General features: G+C 32.2%; 1 protein-coding gene across 18 annotated transcripts in view; it reads left to right on the top strand.

Annotated features, from left to right (window-relative positions):
• The window catches only part of LOC128221935 (trichohyalin-like), a 315209-nt gene that overhangs the window by 206588 nt on the left and 90376 nt on the right, over positions 1-18245 (top strand). For all 18 annotated transcript variants that reach the window (XM_052930638.1, XM_052930640.1, XM_052930632.1 and 15 more), the window contains one exon: positions 14930-14950. In XM_052930638.1, coding sequence (XP_052786598.1) covers positions 14930-14950 — 21 coding nt within the window. The remainder of the gene's footprint in view (positions 1-14929; positions 14951-18245) is intronic.

The following is an 18245-nucleotide window of genomic DNA, read 5'->3' as shown; positions in this document are numbered from 1 at the left end:
TTGGACGACCATAATTCTTTAGCAAACTGACCTGTATCCGGGCATTATTTTAGGTCTCTGAAAAAACGCATTTTGATCAAAACGCAAAAAAAAATAATATTGGAAGAAAAAAAAATCAGATGGGTGTAAACAAAGATTTGTATAGGCCTTATTATGTCCATGTTGTCATATCAGTGATCAAAATAATCACAAGCCCACAAGCCCTGCAAATGTAAAGTTCTTTCTTGGCTGTCAGGGGCCTTGGGGGCACACTTCAACTCTTGATTTATGTTAGGTTCTGTTGAAAGTGTTTGAAGCAAAATACTAGTTTAAGAATATTGGCTTTAAAGGTCTCCATAGTAACACTTCTAAACCTAACACATGGAGTGAATTAGGGGGTTAATTGGGGGTAATAAAACACATCTTGATAGTGACAATTTAAGTTTTAATCTTTCAAGTGGTGGTTCAACTAAGGAGGGATATATATATAGTCTGTAACATTCTAAACTTTAGCATAAAATGTTAAATTAAACTTAAATTTAATAATAAAAAATATAATTAAAATGTGAAACTTTTTTGTCATTTAAAAAAACTTGTCACAGCTTCACATTCTCTCATTTTTAAGGCCTTCGACATATTTGAGTGGGATCCTGAAACAAACCCTGACACAACAACTTCTTTTACAAGAACAACCCTGCGTATAAGAACTACAATACTTCTGACAAAAACAAACAAAAGCAACTCCAGATTTATGAACAACTCTGATTACTAGAACATGAACACCAACCCCATCTTCAAGAACAACAACTTCAACCCCAGAACATCAACACTTCCTGCAGGGACAACTACAAAAACATCGGCTTCAAGATCAAATTCATCCTAAACACAAACATCAGCAACAACAGCTACCCGAATAAAAATACTCGAACCACAAGAACACCAGCAACACACTCTTTAAGAACACCAGCATCATCATCTTCTTCTAGACTTGCAAATGCAACAAACACCAAAGACAAAGTTGAATGGTATGTATATATGAATGCAGTTTTGACATACACATGTATAAGATATAGTTATTTGTCTTATTCCATAAATATGACCTACTCATTAGAACGTCATTGATTAAATTATGTAATTAAATAAAACTAAACAATCAATTTGCTATCATGGATTCTTTAAGTCGATGAGCATATGACTTTTTTATTGTCTTTTTATTTTGTTAATGTCTCAAAAAAGAACGACTGTATGCCTCAAGTTGGATGATTTCCATTAGATTTGAAACATTATTGAAGTATTCAACAATATATTTTGAATAGGATTTTTTTATTAACAAGGTTTTCAACGAAAACCGGGTTATTAGAATGAGGTTGTTGTTGGGCGGGCGGGCGGGCGGGCGGGCGGCCGTCAAACATCGGTTTCTGTTCAATAACTTTAGTTAGCATTGATAGATATTGATGAAACTTGGTGTGTAGGTAGCTTATGGGAAGAGCTAGCTAGGGATTGCTTTTGAGGGGGGATGGGCTAAAGTCAAGGTCGCTGTTACTAAAAAATAGAAAAATGGTTTCTGCCCAATAACTTTAGTTAGCATTGATTAGATATTGACGAAACTTGGTGTGTAAGTTGCTTATGTGAAGAGGTAGCTTAGGATTGATTTTGACTGGGGAAGGGCTAAGGTCAAGGTCACTATTACTTAAAATAGAAAAATGGTCAAGGTCACTCTTACTTAAAATAGAAAAATGGTTTCTGCCCAATAACTTTAGTTAGCATTGAACGATATTGATGAAACTTGGTGTGTAGGTAGCTTATGAGAAGAGCTAGCTTGGGATTGCTTTTAAGGGGGGTGGGACTAAGGTCAAGGTCCCTGTTACTAAAAATAGAAAAATGGTTTCTGCCCAATAACTTTAGTTAGGATTGATAGATATTGATGAAATCTTAGTGTGTAGGTAGCTTATGTGAAGAGCTAGCTTGGGATTGCTATTGAGGGGGGAGGGGCTAAGGTCAAGGTCACTGTTACTTAAAATAGAAAAATGGTTTCTGCCCAATAACTTTAGTTAGCATTGACCGATATTGATGAAACTTGGTGTGTAAGTTGCTTATGTGAAGAGGTAGCTTGGGATTGCTTTTGAGTGGGGAGGGGCTAAGGTCAAGGTCACTATTACTTAAAATAGAAAAATGGTCAAGGTCACTGTTACTTAAAATGAAAATGGTTTCTGCGCAATAACTTAAGTTAGAATTGACCGTTATTGATGAAACTTGGTGTGTAGGTAGCTTATGAGAAGAGCTAGCTTGGGATTGCTTTTGAGGGGGGAGGGGCTACGGTCAATGTCACTGTTACTTGAAATAGAAAAATGATTTTTTGCCAAATAACTTTTGTTAGCATTGATATATATTGATTGAACTTGGGTGTGTGGGTAGCTTATGTAAAGAGCTAGCTTGGGATTGCTTTTGAGGGGGCCATCTCGATTTGATAAAAGTAAAGATAAAGTCATACAACAAATTAATTGGCCATAATTTCTGATTGCCCATAACAAAAACCTGTCGCATTGCGGCGCTTCTAGTTGAAGATTATGTTCATGCAACATACCTACTTTATTTGTGTGCAATGTAGCCATAAACTTAAAGGGACTAGCCACCAGGTTGGCGAGTACAGTATTTCTTCAAAATAAGCCTAGAACTGTCGATGTGATCATTTAGAAGGCTGATAATACAAAAGGGTTATTAGTACTGTGTTTTGATCCGGGAGGTTGTATTTAACTTGAGTGGAATTTTGCAGATTCGGATTTCACAAGGCACAAGCCTCCTGGATCAAAACGCCATACTGATAACACTTTTATTATACATAAATTACTAATTAACTTGTTGCATCACTTAAAAGCCGCATGTTTTCATAAGAAATGTCATTTTAAAGGGACTGTCTCACAGATGATGAAATAGCGAAAAAACAAATTGTCGAAAAATGACATAAGCTTGGCATCGATGTGTACAATGCATTGAAACGTACTAATTGGAGTACCACCTAGTTTACAATTTATTTAAGTTTAGCAGTTACTTCGTATTTTTCCATTAAAAAAGATTACTGGGTATGTGTACAAGGTAGAATTCATTCCTTATGCGTGATTGGCTAGAAGGTGTTATCACGTGAAGTTGGACTTTAATTTTGGCGAAGCGGGTTTGACCCGGTCTCCGACACAATCTTTTTTTTTTACATTTTGGTACTTTTTTTTTAAATCAAAGCGTAACACATTCTATTAGATAATTGTCTTGAGATTCGTTACAGAAAATCTGTGACACAGTCCCTTTAAGGACACATTATTTTGTTTTATGACATCATTTTAATATCACGCAATGACAATTGTAAAGTTGTTATGACGTGACGTCACAAGAGTTGAAAACGGCTGTATTGTACTAGAGTGGAATACAGACTACTGTATTTGCGATATGTATTACGTGTGGATAAATGATGGGTATATATATAATAAATAATTTTACATGATTAAAATTAACAGAGAAATCATTTATCTATCTCATTTGGGTTTCCTTGTGTAAAAAATAGCGAATTAAGTTTTCCAAGTTTATATTATATCCATTTTTAAATACAGATAAATATACTGATGCTTTTTTTAACTTACTGGGATATTATATGTGGTAAACACACCCCAGAAAGTTTCATATCGACAAAATGTGCAAAAGCTGTGAATTAAATTATGTGTCTTAAGCAATGTTATATAGATATTAAAGTAAGATTAAAAGTTATACACTAGTATATCAATTGTATGTAAGTTTTTGACAGTTATCTATTTTTTTTGCAATTGTATCATCATCTGGTGTCTAGTCCCTTTAATAAACACTGTTAAATTTATACATTATTGAAAAAAATGACAAGCAGCAATTGTCATCATTTGATTGTTATCCTTGCCTTGGGGTTAAGTTTTGCATTCATGTCAGTTACATGGAAACTATCAAAGCTGTCACTTCGAAACTTGAGGAACTTGTTCATCTAATACCCTTATTCACATTATACCCTAAATATATTGAATCTCATCTGTTTTTAGGGTAAAAAACGTGAATTTTGGTTGATTTTGAGAAATGGACACTAAGCTTCTTCATAGAAAATTAAAGGATTATGCCTTCAATATATCAAACTGGGGATGGGGAGGATGGGGGATATTTTAGTATTTGTGGACTATAGTCTATTTTTTTAAGTTAAATAAAATAATGTGCTTAGACGGCCGCTTACAAGCAAACTATTAGAGCTATCACTTTTAAACATTGGAATATTCACTTTCAAATGTACAATATAAAATAAATTTACAATAAAAGGATATAATCAGACGAGCGTTCAGAACCCGCAGGTGGTGCTCTTGTCATATGCCAAATGTGCTGGTATAAACAAGTGCCTTTTTTGTGTGAAATTTAAAGTTTCCTGTCTTAAATTGCAGGCTAACTTCAATGGAGAGGACAGAGTAATGGCAAAAAAGAGGATCATTTTAAAGAGAGGATGAAGAGGGATCTGAGGCCAGGATATCAGATTCACGATGGGGGAGGGAGGGGGGGGGGGCGGTGGATCAATTTTCGAGAATTATTGACATACATGTGTATAAATATATATATATATATCATTGTAGGAACTGTTTACCTTGTCAACTGTGACTTAGATATTTAGATCTTGTGTCAGCCTGTGCTTGTCACAAATATTTAATGACATTTTATTGGTTTGTTTGATAGACATGATAAATATATAACTATTAAATATAATTGGCAACATTTTAACTCAGGTTAACTTTATAATAGATATTTAATTGTTTATATTCTTGAATCTATGTTTTGTGTTGTTTTTTTCATATATCGAAAATATTTTTCATGAGTGGGTTTTTAATTTTTTGTCAGTCTCAAAAGAATTAAACAACTTGTGTTGAATTAATTTGCTAGACTGAAACTAGGCTGTTAATATTGGTCAGTCTAATTGAATCAGAGAATAATATGTACAGCTAATCGGATTACTGACCAATAGAGGGAATTTAGTCAATTAAGATTGACTTAAAGCTGCACTCTCACAGACTGAAGTGTTAACAACTTCTTTATTTTTTGGGTTGGAAAGAGCCAATTCATGCGAAAATGCATGAAAAATAGTGCCATAAGACTGCATTCTTTCTTATTTAAGTTCAAGAAGTGATATTGTATCATGCCATTACACATTAATTTTCGAACAGAAATCTATAAATCTGCGATCTGATCTTTTGTCAGCAGTCTGATTTACAAAACAGAATGTAGAAATTTGCTCATTTAAGACAAAAAATAGAACAGCTGTCAAAACCGTCAATCTGTGAGTGTGCAGCTTATTTGCATATTTTGAACTTATGTTTCTTCATTCGTTTATTTCATTTTTAAAGTTATTATCAGTTTAGATCTTAGAATATTGTTTTTATATTGATTTATAAATAAATAACAGTATTATACTAATATCAAAGTAAATTTGTACTGGCAAATTTTAAATGGACAGTAAAAGCTGCACACTCACAGATATACAATTTTTACAACTTTTATATTTTTTGTCTTGGAAAGAGCACATTTTTGCATCAATATCTGCAAACCAGTGATAAAAGATTGCTGCCAAATTATCAAATTGCGGACTTTCATATTTATGTTTGAAAATTAATGTTTTATTGCCTAAACCGTTTTTAACGGTTAAAGGAAAATGCATAAGACATCAATTTTTGAACTGAAATATAAAGATCTACAATCTAATTTTTCAGCAGTCTTACTTAACTCTTTTCTATGGAATTTCGAAAACTATGGCTCCAAGACAAAAAAAAAAAAAAAATGTTGTCAAACATTCAATCTGTGAGAGTGCAGCTTTAATAAATGGTTAAATGTTGTTTTTTAATTCTGATTTTTATAATAAGTTGATGATCGCCATGTATCGTTGATAAAACATGTAAAAAAAATATCTTGTTTATTTTCCAACGCTGTTTTGCATTTAAATTTGCTGACATAATGCTCTCCAAAAACTTCTGATATGTGGTTTTAAAATGTGTGTTCATCCTTTATTCAGCTAGTGGATGGAATTCATTAAACTACTGTATTCAGTACACCATGCAGCTCTTCCAATTGTTTGAAAGCAATTATTTCACAGAATCTGATAATAGAGGGACCGGACTCAAGATTCTACATTTCAAGAAAAAGTGAAAATCGTCAAAATTTATCATCAAACTGTTATGTTTCAACAGTGTACAGTGCACTGAATCTTACTTACTTATGTAATCATATAAGTTGAAATTAACTCACTTTGTCTACCATGTAAATCGAAGTAAATTTAGAAATAGCAATCATGTATTTATCTGTACTAACCATGTGACCTTTACATGCATAAAGTAGATATGCTAATACTAATAAACGGGAAAATCATTATGTGCTATTTTTTAAAGATTGCTTGTCTCAGAGAGAGACAGTGATGAAATATTTTAAACACATTAAATGATGTAATATCAGTCTCATAATAATTGGTATTGATTCGGCTAGGCTTGTTTTGAGGTAGTATTGAATATCTTGTTTTTGGATCATCTGGTGTCCAAGTCCCTTTAATGTATGTCTGGGTGGGAATCAGCCACCGGGGTCAGCCACCGGGGCTGAGTAGGAGACAATGCTAGTGCATTGTCTATCATGGGTTTAATCCCCATATTGGACGCCCTTATCCGTACAGTTTTACAAACCCTTTAACATTCAGTATAAAACATTGTGTACACAGGGTATAGATAACAAAAGTATAACATTAATATTAAATGGGTTGTGTCACTTGTGTGTGTGTCTCTGGGGTAGATTTTTGTGAAGCAAAAAAAAAATTGTAGTCATTAATGGTATTTTTCCTAGACAATAAAATAATTATAGATAATTTTTAAAGCTGCACTCTCACACATTGAACGTTTTAACAACTTCATTAATTTTTGTCATGGAACCTGAAAGTGCATTCAAACCATTCATATAAGACTGCTGACAAAAAAATAGTCACAGATTTTTTTCTTTATAAGTTAATTGTTTATGTTTCATGCATTTTTATTAAACTGTAAGTAACGGTTTATAGAGATGAAAGAAGTTTTTTGACTGAAGTTTAAAAATCCGCTATAATGTATTTTGACAGCAGTCTTTAACCACTGGTTTTAAGATAACAATAATGGGTAATTCGTAGACAAAAAAAAATCTGTTAAAACGGCAAAACCGTGAGAGTGCAGCTTTAAAATGTTAAGTGGCAGTGAAGGGGAGTGGGGTTGGGGGTTAGTTATCCATTATTTAAACGAAATTATATATCACTTGGTAGTTCTTCAATGAAATTTTAAAGCCTTGAATGAAAGTGATCATGTAGACAATAAATTAACTGGAAGATCACTGATGGCTATAACGGCTGTATATCGACGATACCGACGGTTACATACAACTAATTATTAAAATCTGATTTTTTTTTTATTTAAAACACATGTTAACTTAATATTATTGACTCAATATAAATATGTAAAACAACTTCACTTCTTAAACAACATCCAACCGCTGGAAATTGAAATGGCTTTTGTCGTTGTTTTTTTTTTCGTTAAATAGCATTCCTGATTTTTGCTGGGTTTTTGCATTAAATTAATGGATTTCTTAAATGAAAGAAATGACTCTAGAATAGTCATTCAAATTAGTATTTACATTAAAGTAGTGTATTAAATCTCAAAAACATAAGGCTTGAATTGATTTCTTTTTTTGCTAGAATGTAGGAACTTTATCCCGCAGGAGAAACACCCTGAAAACCGGGTTTTTTTGTTTCGCGTTATTTTACTTCCGGTGTCGAAGCATAATGTTTCTTTTGATATAAGATGTTGTTTTGAGCTAAAATAACTTGAATCTTGTATTATTGAAACCCCGTGGGATTTTTCCCCAGCTTTTGAAAAACGGGAGAAAAATCCCACGGAAGTGTGAAAAACCCCGTGTTTTTCTGCAAAAACCCCGCTGGGGCCCGAAGTTGGTGGGTCAATTAGACAAACTTCCAAAATCATTTCGCAAACAAAAAACACCAAAATCATACCTAAATGAAGCCATCTAACTAAATTATAGGTCAGTATTCGAAAGTATTCAGTAGTTTGCGAAATCTAGGATTTGCAAACACAAATTGGAGGTCGTTAATTGTAATATTCGTTTCAAGGAAAATAGACTTTCAGAAAAATTACGACTAAAATTATATTTTATTAATTATTTACGGGGCCTCAATTACGTGAAGGGTCTTAATAACTAATGAAGTGGCAAAATTTGGCTTTATAATTTGGCTAATATAACAAATAACGAACACTACAGATAATAGTTATTCATATTGAACGACAATCTAGCATGCATTTAGCCTAGAATAGAAAAATAGCTTAAAATAAAAATCATGTATGAATAGAACATTAATAACATTTATATATGTTAGATATTTCTAACTCAATTAAATTACCAAAACCGATATGCTATCTACTTTTCATACTTCACTGAAAGTTTAATGTTTTAGAGTTTTGATCTCAGTATTTTTGCTAAATGATAAAAATTCAAACAATCATGACACAATTCAAGACATTTCTACATTCGTCGTTCATATTGTTTTTTTCGTGCAAATATCACCACGTTAGATGCCATCTAAAAATGACACTGGAAGTAGTTTGATAATGGTCTACATTTTAAAAAAATGGGTACTGTATGAATGAATCGAAAAAAGATAAAACAAACGGCATGTTTCTAGAAGTATTAAAGTATACAAGAATTGAACCAGAATTTTGTGGAGCTTTTAATAATTAAAATATAATTGCACATATAAAATACATTTTCACTTACTCTTTCATCTGGTACAATTCCTGAAATGCTCAGACCTATACATAAAACATACGATGCATTACATTCCGTAAAGTATAAAACTAATAACAATAATTAAACAACTATTAAATTTTCTACTACTATTAGTACTACTACTATTATTAATAAACATAATTTTAGTACTTCTAGTGCCACTGATACTGCTACTACTACTACTACTACTACTACTACTACTACTACCACTACTACTACCACTACTACTACTACTACTACTACTACTACTACTACTACTACTACTACTACTACTACTACTACTACTACTACTACTACTACTACTACTACTACTACTACTACTACTACTACTACTACTACTGGTACTGCTACTACTACTACTACTACTACTACTACTACTACTACTACTACTACTACTACTACTACTACTACTACTACTACTACTACTACTACTACTACTACTACTACTACTACTACTACTACTACTACTACTACTACTACTACTACTACTACTTCTACTAATGCTACTGCTTCTGCTTCTGCTTCTGCTACTACCATTGCTTCTGCTTCTGCTACAACTACTATTACTGCTACTGCTACTTCTGCTGCTGTTTATTTTACTGCTACTGCTACTGCTACTGCTTCTGCTACTGCTACAACTACTATTACTGCTACTGCTACTTCTGCTGCTGTTTATTTTACTGCTACTGCTACTGCTACTGCTTCTGCTACTGCTACAACTACTGCTATTGCTACTGCTACTACTACCACTCTGCATTTACTACAAATTGAATCTGGTTGGGAAACTTTAAGTACTAGACGCGCAAACTTCTTCTCTTCTTTAAAATGAAAAATGGTTTTACGCCAGATTACTTGTCGGTTTTGGTTCCCCAGACAGTAGGACAAGCTTCATCAAGAACACTTAGAAATTCATCAAATATATCTAGTTTCCGAGCCCGCACATCTTTGTATATGAATTCATTCCTTCCTTCTACAATATATGCATGAAATTCTCTTCCAGTTGAAGCAAAGGCTATAAACAATATCGTTGGTTTTAAATCATTCATCTGTTCTGATAAGCCCAAAACACTTAGAATATTTTATTACCGGAAACGCCGGCTTCAGGTCCTGCACACTCGCCTACGCAACGATTGTAGTTCCCTGAATCACCATATCTATGTTAAAAATATTGTTCCCTCACCATTTTGCATGTGTGAAAGACAGGAGAGTACATACCACTATCTCTTTATTTGTCCTCTCTTTACTGAACAAAGACAACATATGTTTAATACTGTTCAATCTCTAACTGAGGTTACCCTCCGTTGCTTACTATATGGTGATGACACACTGACTGAAGAGCAAAATAGTACTCTGTTTGATGCAGTTCATCGTTTTATTTATTTGTCAAAAAGATTTGAAAGCCAGTGATCGACTCAAACCACCAATACTCACACATCTTTTACTTTGCCTCTCCGTCTTCTCTTCTTCGTTCTTTATCATACTATATTTTTTTCTACCTCAATACAGTTGATTAATTTAGAATAAAGTTTTTTTTTTCTACAATAAATGTTTTTGCATTTAACGTCTATCATTCAATTGCCTTAATTTTAAACACTATTTAAAATGAGCTTGTATATTAATATGATTATAACTCCATCACTATTATCCGCCTCAAATGCTAATTGTTATTTATCATAACAGGGAAAGGAACTCTATTAGTTCATTTCTACCGTTCCAATCCTGAAATTTGATTATGTATGTGTATTGAAATGTTGATGAATTTTGCTCAATAAAATATGTTTAAACCAATTGTGATAAAAAAAGAACAACAACATATCCATACCAGCCAGTCCAGTTAAAAGAATTAAATCCTCTTAAACAAATCATTTAAATTCTGTTTTTTGTTGTATTTAAAATAATATCAAAACCAAATGTGCATGGTATTGTATAGTTTAACTCTAAAACAAAATGTATTTTTTTGTTATGATGAAATTAAACCATAACCTTTTAAAAGTGAAAATGGTTTCCTAAGTTGCCAAATCGATTCAATTATAAGGTGCAGTGTACATTTTGCTTTATTTGGTTTGTTGACCACCTGTTATTTATCTACATTCAATTGGTCATGTGACTGCACTGCTTTTCTGTTCTGAAATGACAGTGGGAAACACAAATAGTGCTCCAGAATCTTACTTAAGTCCGCCAACAAATAACCTCGCCAATCACTCGCCCAGAATGTTAAAACTCTGTGCATGATAATGACACTGGCCATAAATTCAGTACACTTATACTTCTGCAAAATGCTGAAACATAAGCAGCATTCAACGAAAGCTTATTAAATTCCAGTGACACATCACACTTACCCCATATTGCCAGTGCAGTTCTGTATAGCCAGCATTTAATTACTCTTATATCGTCCTAAATTAAATCCATTCAAAATTCGGCGATTAATTACATACTCGTGATCTTTATGTCACTTCCGGAAATGTTACATGATTTAATAATTGTGAAATATATTTACCTTGACGGTAAACGTATTAAATACATTTTAATGTTAATGTTTTGAACAGTTTCAAGGAAAAACAATGCATATTAAAGTACTATAATGGTGTTGTGCCGATGTCAATAGCGCAAAAAAGCACTTGTCTCTACTTCTGAAAGGTCCTCGTTAAAATATCCCGATTTATTTCTCCGCCTTGCCAGATAAACTTTTTCTATCGACGGCAATAATAAAGTATTCTGCATTTTTGCAACAATTCGTCATTATGGGTTGATACAAATGTTCAAAAAAGAAGGCGTTGTTACAAATTAACTATCAAAAAGAAATGTTATGAAATGAATTTTAATACTATTGACCCCTTAGCCCAGTCATTGGGAATGCGCAGGCATTTTAATCAAAATATTTAAATTGCTTTCTGATTACTTATCATGTACAAAGTAAAGTTCATCAACTGATGTCATCAGATTGATAACTTACTATTGTTTAAACTCTTTCCAGTTAATTCATGTCTCAACATCAACACCAAATATTTAACTTTTCGCCGATATAAAGTATATATGTTTATTTCAGTGTAAGATCGAATTTTATTTCACGAGTGTCGTAGAAAAGCATATTTCGCCACTTGTGATACGATCTTACACTGAAAATATATATTTATTTTTTTTATGCTTATTTTTGGTGTTTTAATAGTATTAATCAATTTTCTTAATTACCCCCTTTTTTGAATAGGGTGTGTTTTTACACCGTAACCGGCGGGACGCCCCTCACGCAAATTATATATATATATATATATATATATATATATATATATAATAGCAGATGACGAAGCTGGCAATTTTCCGGTTTGTTGTGAAAACGTTCTATGGATATTCGTTTTTATAGTTAATTATTTGCTCGTTTTTTTTAGGTCAAAGACTTTATGAACATTAACCAATGAACTTTTATTAGTGCAAAAAATAACGAAAACACTTATATGTTAAGCGGGACTACGCCGCCATTTATTAAATGGAAATTTGAAAGGTCGAATGTCGTAGCAAAACAATTGCTGATAATCATTAAATATAAAACATTTCTCTTAGTTTGAGAGTGTGTTACATCACACATTGGTATTCAGTCATCTTACGGTCAGAGAGAAGTCTCGTTTGCTTGAAGACAGTTCGATTTCCAGTAATGATGAGGACCACGCTAGTTTGTTGACACATTTTGAGGCCTGGATGGGGTAAAAATATATCAGTAAATCTGTAAATTGTTGTGTGAATTTTGCGGAAAGTTTGTATTACGTATTACAACGACAAACAGTTCAAATTACATTTGAACGATGATATGGCATTCTATTTATGTTTAAACACTTGTTTTTGTCTGTTATTTGTTTAATATAAAAGCAAATATTGGAACATTCAGCTTAAAGATCAAGTAAACGTTTGAAAAACGGGATAACCATTTTTCTAATCAAGTTGTTAATTTCCAAATATATTGTTTAAATTTATTTAACATTTCTTTAAACTTTAAATATTTTCTTTGGATTTTTTTTCTGGTTCAAAGTGAAGTGTTCTGTTTTGATCAAAGGGAAGAAACTACAATGGACTGTGATATTTTCACTCCTTATTTTGCAGTGAAAATATCAAATTTATATTTTCACTGTTGTTATTTTACTGTTGAAACTCCATTTTTCATCGAAATGCATAAAAGAAATAAATGATATATTGTATAAGGGAGAGAATACGAAGACTATAATATAAGTGGCAACTATTGTTAACCGATTGCCAAAGTATATTGTTGTGTGCATATTAGCTAGTTTAATCCCAAAATAATCTAGAGCTCGATTTAAGTTCTGTCACACGTCCGTTCAAAAGTTGAAATACCCTCGTGCATTGATATGGATATTGATGCGTGTGGTATATATGCGGTGATTGTATGTTTTTAGCATATCGTTCAAAAGCTGTTTGGTAATTTCCTTGTGCCTCTTAATATTGGTCTATATACAGATAGTTGACTGCTGTATATTTCAAATGAATTATTGTCGCATCATTGACAACGATATAGCATATCATTCATATCGATAGAATAACATTGTTTTCACAATCAATTTAAAATTGTCAGAATACATGATTTCATGTTTCATTATTAAAGTACTCGTTACAAGTCAATGAAAATACAATTTTCGGACATGGCTCGACTAGAATTGTCTCTAATTAAGTATATATGGGAAAAATGTTAAAAAAAGCTCTTAGCAACTAAAGAAGTGCCATATAGACAAGAAATCGGTCGATCAAATAATATTTTTGAGTTGTACACTTCAAAATGTGTTTGATATATTTTGTATTAGTTGTTCATCAAGTTTAATGTATGATATTTCTATGTGCCTACAGTATGTACATATGTTTGGATATGAGTGTTATGGTACGTCTCCGTCTTTCACTAAAGCTTAAATCATCGCGTGATTGGATACGCGAGGTAATTAGTTTCAATGCGATGAAATAAATCTCAAAAAGGAAGTTATTACTAACTTAATTAAACAGGAATCAAATTTGAAACAAACAATGATCAGAAATAATAATAATTAAGGAAATTACTTATAGAAATCAAATTTACAACTACATATTACTTTACTTGGTCCCGGTTAAAAATGAAGTTCGAACTATTATTTAACTCATATATAACAAATGCGTATTTCAGAGTTTCAAAACGTGTAAAATGTTTCACAATTATAAGTCTAGCGAACTCTGCCAATTTCAATCGAGTATCATCTTAAAGGCCAGGCATTGCTTAGCTGATGTTTTTGCGACAGAGTAACGTTCGCAATTTATTAGCCTCATAAACTCAACACAGAGCAATCAAGGGTAGCATTTTATGCCAGACATATTTCAACAGGTTTTGTACATTTGAAAATTATTACTCGAGGTTTGCTTTGGGGCATACTATCCCGAAAATTTACAATCTCTTAATCTTAACAGCAAAGGATAACCTTTCGTAACAATGTTATTACAGTTTAACAATAAAGCTGCACTCTTATAGATTGAACATTTTGACAGCTTATATTATATTTTGTCTTCGAACGAGCCAATTTATGCGATAAACATCATAACCAGTGATATATGACCGCTGACAAAAGATCAGATCGCAGATAGTGAAAATTAAACGAAAAATACAAAATGTAGCAAAAAGGCTTTGCATTAGGTCATATATGTTATTCTGATTGATTTGATTCAATTAATCCTAAAGAATTGCCATTTTTACCGACGTACATAATATCAGGCTAAAGGACATATGGACTCTTGATGATCGTATTTTGCGAACCGTTCATTATAAAGATTTGTATACAACTTATATTACTGTCCCGATTATAGTTTATGATTTTTTATCAAGTATTACATTACTGATATATGTCTTCTTTATGTTTTTGACTGATAGAAATAAAAAGTCTTTGAAAATATTTATTTTTTATCTCCGATATCAGAGGAACAACTGATTGACGACTATACTCAATCCTTTCTATCCTATGTGTTATGCAGGTATTCACATAAATCTTTATGTATTCAAAAAAACACCTTTGTTTTCGTGTACATCACCAAGACATTGTATACACTCCAGTTGTTTACCTATAAATGAACGTATTTCTACTTTCAGGAAAAGCGACGATCTACGACGGTATGTATGTTTGTTTTTTGAAATATAACGTTAGATATATCATAAACTCTTTCAAGTTTATTTTTTTTACATCTGAATGGCTATGAAAATGGATTGAAAATATTATGTTTCAATGTTGAATTCTATTTTAGTTTTACTGATGTATTAAAGATATATGTTCCGGTCGGAAAACTCACATCTATCCATGTCATCAGTATCATTCTACTCAACTCACATCACAAATTATTAACCATAGAGCTAGTGTTAGTATTTCCTCAAATATAAATCTGAAAACATCGCACCGTATTTTCCGCATGCTAATTTACCTTTATATGTATGATAAACAATTTTAAAAGAGAGGACAACGATGTTACAATCTAGTGTTAGTTTTTATATAATTGTTTGGCAACGTTAGTTATATTCGTTTGTTTTCTTGAAATACGTATGCGTCATTATGGGCAAATATATCAGTCGGTCAAAATGTTTTTGAAAATTCTTGTATTTTTAATTTTAATTGTACACTTCAAAGTGTGTTTGAATATGCTTCTTTATTTTAAAAGTCCAGCTTTAAATATATATGTTTTGCTCATTATGAGATATGTGATACATCTTCGATCGTCGTCTGTCATAAAAGCTTTAATCATCACGTGATGTTACACGCATGCCAACTTATTTCAATGCACAAAAAGAAGACATTTCTTAATAACATTGCCAAAACCGAAATGTTATCTACTTTCTATTACATCAGTGAAAGTTAAATTTGTTAGAGCTTTGTTCTCAGTATCTATGCTATATTATGAATATTCTGACAATCATAACACAATTCAAAACATTTCTATATTCGTCGTCCATATTGTTATGCTAAAACATTAATATTCTGACAATCATAACACAATATAAAACATTTCTACACTCGTCGTCAATATTGTGTTTCGTGCAAATATCACTTTGTTAGTTGCCATTTAAAAATGCCACTGGAAGTAATTTGATAATGGTCCATTGAAACTTTAAGAATGATTCAAAATGGAAATAACACATGTTTGATTTTGGCAACAAGCAGATATGTTTTTACGATCAGTTCATCATCTTATAATCGAGACCAACTCATATATATCGTAACACATATTGTATGCAATAGGTAATCTATTTCACATGGGTTGATTTGAAAGAAAGAATTTTGAAAATGTATGCGAAAACATAATCTAAGGCTAATTGGACAAATACGATATTGACAATCGTCGTGAGAAAACCATCAATATCAACTAATTCAAAAACAAAATGTTAATTTAAACAAAATGTTTCTAGAAGTATTAAAGTATACAAGGATTGATCCAGAATTTTATGGAGCTTTTGAATAATACTTCTACAACTACTACTACTACTACTACTACTACTACTACTGCTACTGCTACTGCTACTGCTACTGCTACTGCTACTGCTGCTGCTGCTGCTGCTGCTGCTACTGCTACTGCTACTGCTACTACTACTACTACTACTACTACTACTACTACTACTACTACTACTACTACTACTACTACTACTACTACTACTTCTACTACTACTACTAATGCTACTTCTACTTCTACTACTACTACTACTACTACTACTACTACTACTACTACTACTACTACTACTACTACTACTACTACTACTACTACTACTACTACTACTTCTACTACTACTACTACTACTACTACTACTACTACAACTACTACTACTACTACTACTACTACTACTACTACTACTACTACTACTACTACTACTACTACTACTACTACTACTACTACTACTACTACTACTGCTGCTACTGCTACTACTACTACTACTACTACTGCTACTACTACTACTACTACTACTACTACTACTACTACTACTACTACTACTACTACTACTACTACTATCACAAACACTACTATCACAAACACTACTACATACTGTTATGAACCTTATAAAATAATCACAAGTCTTCATGCACTGGAGTGCCAAAGTGAATACATTATCTTTGTATACAATTCGGGAATCTTACATAAATTTGATTTGTAAAACATATGTTTTGAGGTAAATGAAATCAACGGCAAGCTTTTTTTGCTTGTTAAAGCTGTACTAATTATGAATATGTTATTCTCTTCCTATATATAAACATTCTACATTTTCGCAACATGAATCCTTTGACACAAGTGTGAATTATATATACATTAAATACATAGAACGAAGTTATATCGGTTCGACACGAAGCACAAATTGCTTGTTCATTCGTTTAATTAAAATAAAATCACCATCCGTTATGGCGTGTTTACGGACAATTTAAGAACGTTATGACACAACACTTGTCTTATCCTCGTATATCTACAATACATAACAACTAACTTATTACTGTGCTTGTTCACCAGCTTGATTGATATAAAACAATTGCCATAAATTGTAATGCCGCGTTAATAAACACAGTAATTCTTAATAAGCCGGTGCAATTGGTGTCGGCGGCGGTTTTGGGGGCGAACAATCAGATTTCAGAATTGTAAATGTATGTATATAAGGTGCTAATGTTGGTTAAGAACGTGTGCAAAGAAAATCATTTGAAGCTTAATTCATACATTCAGAATATATTTTTATTTCAACTAAAACAATCATTTAATTTCGAACATTTCAATATTGATTATTCAGCGATGAAACAGGTTTTTTTCTGTTCATTCTTTTTATTTATGTCACAACATCAACACCAATTATTTAACTATTTGCCGATATACAACGATATCTTCAGAAAGGACGTGAATATGAATATTATTTTATAATTTGTAACTATTGATAACCGTTTGCCAAATTGTGAATTTGTGTGCATGTTACCTAGTTTAAACCCCAAGTAATCTAGAACTCGACTGATGTCCTGTTTCACTGTCCGTTCAACGGTGGATATACTTTCGTGTGCATTGGTGCTGATTGATGGGTGTGGTATATATGTGGTGATTGTATGTTTTTAGTATATGTGTTTATTGTTCAATGCTGTTTTGGTAATTTCCCTGTACCTCCTGAAATGGTTTATATTTGACTACTGTATATTTCAAATGAATTATTGACTCACACTTGACTGCGTTGAAGCGTATCGAGTGAATGTCATAGTCAGTTTCATAATCAATTTTAAAATACAATAATACATAATTTCAAGTTTCATTATAATTAAACGACCTCCAATTTGTGTTTGCAAATCCTAGATTTCGCAAACTCAAGTACCCTTTAAATACGGTGTAATCGAATACTGGCCTATACTTTAGTTAGAAGGCTTCATTTAGGTATGATTTTGTTGTTTTTGTTTGCGAAATGT

Source organism: Mya arenaria, chromosome 16 (assembly GCF_026914265.1).
Source record: "Mya arenaria isolate MELC-2E11 chromosome 16, ASM2691426v1".
Classification (NCBI taxonomy): domain Eukaryota; kingdom Metazoa; phylum Mollusca; class Bivalvia; order Myida; family Myidae; genus Mya; species Mya arenaria.
The sequence above is the reverse complement of the archived record's forward strand: the minus strand, read 5'-3'. Positions and strand labels throughout refer to the sequence as shown.